The 6,486-nt window shown below is 51.5% G+C and overlaps 1 protein-coding gene across 1 annotated transcript; it reads right to left on the bottom strand.

Moving 5' to 3' along the window:
• Positions 1 to 1,400: 1,400 nt before the first annotated feature.
• LOC122379559 lies at positions 1,401 to 4,010 on the bottom strand. The gene has a single exon (XM_043361847.1). The coding sequence runs from the start codon at positions 4,008 to 4,010 to the stop codon at positions 1,401 to 1,403; it is 2,610 nt and encodes an 869-aa protein (XP_043217782.1).
• Between the last annotated feature and the right edge of the window lie 2,476 nt (positions 4,011 to 6,486).

Here is a 6,486-nt window from a genome sequence, read left to right as displayed (position 1 = left end):
TAAACTGACAAAGTTATGTTCATTTGAATATTTCACAATAAAATATCTCCGCAACGGAGGTGCCCAAATCTGCACGTGTGCCTAGTGACCGCCGGTGGTGTAAGCAGGACTTGTCCCCTCACTGATTGCACCATTTCAGTGTTCCTGGCTTGTGCAGTTTTCGTGCTATAAGGCCACAAATCGGCAAACACACGATAATCTGGGAGGTACGCGACTCAAACACGTGGCCACGTGGCACGTGCCGGACCTCTGATAGTTTCACCGTTCACGCCACGTGATGACCCATTGACGTGGCCATCAGCATGTAAAAAATGACCCCGGCCGGTGTCACCGTCTCTGAACAGTGGACGGCTAAACTCGAAAAACGGGAAAATCTAGGGAAATTTCACCTTCCGAATATATAATTTCCCCAGAATTTTAAATTTTTCATTTTACAAAAAATCCGAGATAGCAGTTTTGTAGCCCCCTTCATTCTGTGCCTAAACCCATTTTCAGATCGACCCTATCATAAAAACTGACGGCCTGACGGCTATTTCCCCCACTCCTTGCATTTCACAATGCTAGTATGTTTAAGCACCAAAATTGACCCCGTGCCACGGCACGTGCAATAGCACGTGCGACACGTGACCACTAGTGCGACAAGCTGGACTCATCTGCTCACCGGCTGCACTGATTTGGTGTCGCTAGTTGAAGTCGTTTCCACGCCATAGGACCCCGAGTAGGCCAATATCGGATTTTCCCGGAGGTTACCCCATCAAACACGTTTGCACGTGGCACGTGCTTTTCAATCGCCCCATATCTGACCCATACCATGTGGTAGCCGACACCCCGGGGCACAACATATTGGAACATTTTCAAAATCTAACGTGGAAATTTTTGACAAAATCGATTTGAAAATAATATTTCGAAATCGCCATAGGCTCAACATGGGGTAACTGTTCGTGACGATTACCCGAAATTTTGTCAATTATATTTTAAATAATTACCACCGTCAGTTGGGGTGCCAGCCCGAGATCAGACCCTAAAAATATCAGCAAATATAATTGTAGGAATTTGATTAGATTTATCGTCCTTTGATCTCTTCGACACCAAAACTGTCCGCAGTCCGATAAGTTATCTTTCGTATTAATGAACAAACATGATCAGTACTCACAATTGACACTAAGAATCACCGGATCACCAAAGCCGGCCTACGCCTTTTCCACACGAGTCTTCCACACAATCACTTTACTCATAAGTCATACTCCTCCCAGATGCCCCTAAGCCCCAAGCAATCTTCCCTTCTTGCCAGGGCCTCACCCCACCTGACCCAAAAAGCAGAACATTCAATTCACTTAACAAATAAATGACCAGTTCACGTGCACTTTTGAAACAACGCCCTTTCAAGCGGTAACATTAAATCACACTCCTCCCCGATCCTGATCGAAACCGTACCGCATGGGAGCCCGCACCTGCCGCTGGGACCGCCGGCACTGTCCCTCTCCCTGACCCATCTCCTCCCGGTTCTCCTCTGGGAGACGCACAAGGAGCGGCCCTTCGTCATCTGCGGTATCACTCTGAGGCTGTTCCACGTGCGCCTCACGGGGCTGCAGGTGGCGCACATGTCTTGGCACCCCATCCACTTCCACAGTCTGCAGTGACACTCGCCCAGTCACCACTCCCTCGTTGTACTGATCGTCACATCGCCCCCGCGCTGATTTCACCCACACCGCATCTCCCACGCTGTACCTGCATGTATCTGGCTCGGGCTCTTCAGCGGGCTGAACCGGATCCACTGCCTTGACTCTCACTGTGTACTTGTACACCATGCTGACAGGGGTTGCTGCGTCGGTCGAGTCGTCCCTCGGAGTCGCATTGTACAAATACACCGCCTCCGGCACGCCACATCCCTTCCTCGCAGCAATCACCTTCACGGAGCGGTGATTTCGTTCGACGATGCCATTACCCGATGGTGCGTACGCTGCTCGGTACCGCACCCGGGTGCCCCATTCACGGACGAATGCCTGAAATGCGCGGCTGCGGAATACGGTAGCATTATCGGCCAGCAGCTCTGAAGGTGCTCCCCTCTCGTAGAAAATCGATGACATCTCCCCTGTGACGTACGCCGCGCTCTCACATCGCAGCTGGCGCCAAATCGCGAACCTTGATGGTCCGCAGTCTACCATCGTCAGATAGAGGCGCCCCTGGAAGTGCGTGACATCAACTGCGACGCGCTCCCAGACAATGTCTACCGACAGCTGTCCGCCAGTCCACTTCTCCGGTGCCGGGTCGATCGACCGGCACGTCTGACAAGCTGATACAACAGATCGTGCCATACGCTTGGTGACCCGCAAGTTTGCCCTCTTGGAAAAGTACAAAGTTCTTCTGACACCTGGGTGTCCAGCGGCATGATGCACCCGCTCCACCTCCTTCACTAGCCCGGCTTCATCTTCGTCTCCTTCTGCACCCGCCATGATGCAAGCCGGACCGCTGCCTGCACGCGTGTCTCGCCACCGCTCCGGCACTCTGGTGAGCTTATCAGCTTTGTTGTCAGCAGAGGCCACGCTGTGAACGCTGATCTCCAGGCTGTACTCGTCGGCCAGCATCTTCAGTGTACTCAGCCTTCGCCTGATAAGCATTTCCGAGACGGCCTTCGTCTTTAACCGTGCTTTGCCGCTCAGGAGGTCAGTGATCCAATGGTACACAGTACGCGAATCCGTCATCAGTCGAACTCTCTTAGCACCCCAGAGGATGGCCATGTTGACGCCCTTCAGCGCGGCATCAAGTTCTGCCATGTTGATATGTGTTCCGTCGGTTGGTCGCAGCCAGCATCCGTCCTCCACCACCTCGCCCTCGATCTCGAGGACCACTCCCAAGGCCAACATGCTGGCGTCCGCCCAGACCGTCACCTCGTTCCCTTTGACGTCCCACTGACCTCTCGCTGGGTCATCTGTGTTAATTTGCGTCATTATCTCTTCGATCAGCCCATTCACTAAACTGTCCTCGATGACGTCGTCCCAAGCGTTCGCCGCTTCATTAGCCTTTCGCTTCAAGAACGACACCGCTGGCCGCAGCCAGCCACACACCGGAAGGTGTCCAGTCAAACGGCCGCAAAGCGAGAACACCTTGCGTTTCGTCACCGGCCCGTCGATCTCTCGGACGTCGTTGTCCCTCTTCCATTTGAGGTTGCCATGCTCTTCCTGAACTCGGAGACCGAGAATCCGAGCGCCTTCTTTTGGTCGTACTGGTTCCTTGCACTGGAGCCCAAAGGCTCGAAGATGTTTGCTCACATTTTCCGCGGACATCACATCCTCATTGACCAAGACATCGTCGACATATGATGACACTGCCTTTGCCACGTCCTTGTCTTGATTCACCACTGCCTCGAGGACTGTCTTCATCACCCTTGGTGCGATGTTCAGGCCAAATCCAAGTCGACTCAGACAGTATCTTGTTCCTTTGTACTCGACAGTCTGGTAAGGCCACAGAGATTCGTCTACATGTATCTGAAGGTATGCTTTCTGGAGGTCCAGAAGCGCTACGTTCGCTCCCATCTGACGCCATTCGCGGAGCTTCTCGTCACACACATCAACATCTGCCGTGTACGTGTCGACAAATGTGTTGATCTCGCGGAAGTCAAGCACGGGTCGCACCTTCCCTTTATTCTCTTGGACCACTGCCATGAGTGGAATCAGGCTTTTCGGGGGACCGTGTTCTTCTTCATCGTATTCTAGTAGCCATCCGTTCTTGATCCAGGTCTCAATCTCCTCTTCATAGTCCTTTCTGACCTCATCCGGCACAGTATACTCGCTCACTCCATTCTTGAGGCGAACTGGTGGCTCCTCACCGGACCACTTCCATTCCACTGTCCAGCGCTGCAGCTCCGCAGCGAAAACGACACGGAAGTCTTCCTTATCAACAGTCAGATCTTGCAGGTCCCCCACACAGCCACATGCTTCGTTCTCGCCGGCGAACTTTACCTCAGAGGGCGATCGCACCGCTACTCCCCCGAGAGCCCCCACTCCATCCATGCCGAGAATCGCACTGAATCCCAGCGGCTTCTTAGCAACCACAAGTGCATCAACAACTACTGGTGCCATCCCCGGAACCTGCACACGAACACCAGCCGTACCCGCACATTCCAGCCTCTCCCCGTTGGCCGTCAGCACGTACACGTCCCGCTTCTCCCAAACAGCGCAGAGTGACGAATGAATCACAGTGCGAGTACATCCCGTGTCAATTAAGACATCACAGTCAACTCCGTTCATCGATAGCTCCCTCACCGGCAGCGCGCCGTTCCATCTCAGTCCCGAAAGGAGGCCGGCGCATGGACCGCCTCTCGCTCCTCGTTTTCCGGGCACTGAGCCGCGATATGCCCACGCTTGTTGCACCGGAAACATCTCACCATGCTTGGACCGTTTCCTTCACGCGCCTGACATTCACGCGCGATATGTCCCAGACGACCGCACGCGTAACACGGCCCTCGCTCCTTCCTCCCTCCATTGAAGCGCTGGTCTTGGCCGTCTCTTCCCCGTCGCACCACCATAGCCGTTATATCGGGTACCTTGCAGTCTTCCCGTAGGATGGCTCTGGCCCTATCCACGACTTCAGATAGAGTCAATGACTCCATGCGAGCGCCGGCCCGTAGAATTTGCTTCACAGATTCGGGTAGGCCGGCAACGAAAGCGCATCCCATCCCTTCTTCGGAGAGCCCTCCAAAGAGGGTTGACAGCCGTTGCAAGTCTGCCAAATACACATCTACCGATTCTCCCGTGCCCAGCCGACGTGCGCTGAACATTTCATACGCAGTGTATTTATCAGCGGCAAAGGCGCGTCGTAGAGCCGCCTTTACTTTAACCGCCTCTCTCCTGTCCACTTCAGGCAGCTGCCGATAAACAGCAGAAGCGCCACCCTTCAATCGCAGTGGTATGACTACCACTTGATCTGCAGCCGGTTGCTGAAGATTGCATACCATTTCCACCTTTTCGATCCAGTCGACAACATCCCCAGTACCGTCGAATTCTGGGATCAATCTCACATCGAAACTTGCCATGGTTGAATTGAAATAATGTCTAAAACGAAAAGGAATGCCGAAATAGCTTGTAGGAATTTGATTAGATTTATCGTCCTTTGATCTCTTCGACACCAAAACTGTCCGCAGTCCGATAAGTTATCTTTCGTATTAATGAACAAACATGATCAGTACTCACAATTGACACTAAGAATCACCGGATCACCAAAGCCGGCCTACGCCTTTTCCACACGAGTCTTCCACACAATCACTTTACTCATAAGTCATACTCCTCCCAGATGCCCCTAAGCCCCAAGCAATCTTCCCTTCTTGCCAGGGCCTCACCCCACCTGACCCAAAAAGCAGAACATTCAATTCACTTAACAAATAAATGACCAGTTCACGTGCACTTTTGAAACAACGCCCTTTCAAGCGGTAACATTAAATCACAATAATTGACGAAATTTTTCGCAAATCGCATTTTGAATTTTCCCCATGCTAACCCTATGGGAAAATGCACGTGCCGATTACCCCAAAACGGGCCCATTATACCCATTATATTTCATAATGAAGCATAACAACATGTTCTATGGTCGTTTCTCAACAGGTCCTGAAAGTTTAAACAAAATCGTATCATATAATTTTGTGCAATGAACGAATGAAAATGTCTCTGCAAAAACGTCCATTGACTTAACATGGGGAGCAAAAAAAGTTGAACTTCAAACTCGTGCAACTCAAGTTAACGAATTCTGACGGGTATACGGCGCCCACGGGCGTGTACCTGAACGTGTCGGTCATAAAATGGTGTGCAGCAAACCATACCTTGATCGGCGATTTTTTTCCGCTATTCGCGATCGCGCAAAAGTGTCCAAAACCCCATTGACTTAACATGGGCGAAAATTGAAACGCACGTGCCACGTGCCACGAGGTTTTAAGCGAGTAGCGACCGGTGCCATCAGGTAGATCGCCTGCGGGAGCCCATACCCTGAACTTTTTACGAAAATCGCAATGCACGTTTAGGCCCCACCCAAGTTGTACTGATTCGCGGCCAACTTTGCAAAACATACCCCGGAGAACGACCGCTCCGGTTGTTTTTCAATAGAAAAACACAATTCTAACGAATAGTGTTTGTCTTTTCAAACAACCTGCGGTTAGCGGGAGCCCATACCCTGAACTTTTTACGAAAATCGCAATGCACGTTTAGGCCCCACCCAAGTTGTACTGATTCGCGGCCAACTTTGCAAAACATACCCCGGAGAACGACCGCTCCGGTTGTTTTTCAATAGAAAAACACAATTCTAACGAATAGTGTTTGTCTTTTCAAACAACCTGCGGTTACTGATTCGCGGCCAGACTTGCAAAACATAGCCCGGAGAAGGACCGCTCCGGTTGTTTTTCAATAGAAAAACACAATTCTAACGAATAGTGTTTGTCTTTTCAAACAACCTGCGGTTATGAAGAAACAACCTGCGGTTACCAGCATCTGCGATGCTGGG

Source organism: Amphibalanus amphitrite, unplaced genomic scaffold, assembly GCF_019059575.1.
Source record: "Amphibalanus amphitrite isolate SeventyFive unplaced genomic scaffold, NRLGWU_Aamphi_draft 000008F_arrow, whole genome shotgun sequence".
NCBI lineage: Eukaryota > Metazoa > Arthropoda > Thecostraca > Balanomorpha > Balanidae > Amphibalanus > Amphibalanus amphitrite.
Note: the sequence above shows the minus strand (reverse complement) of the source record. Positions and strands in the feature narration are given on the sequence as shown.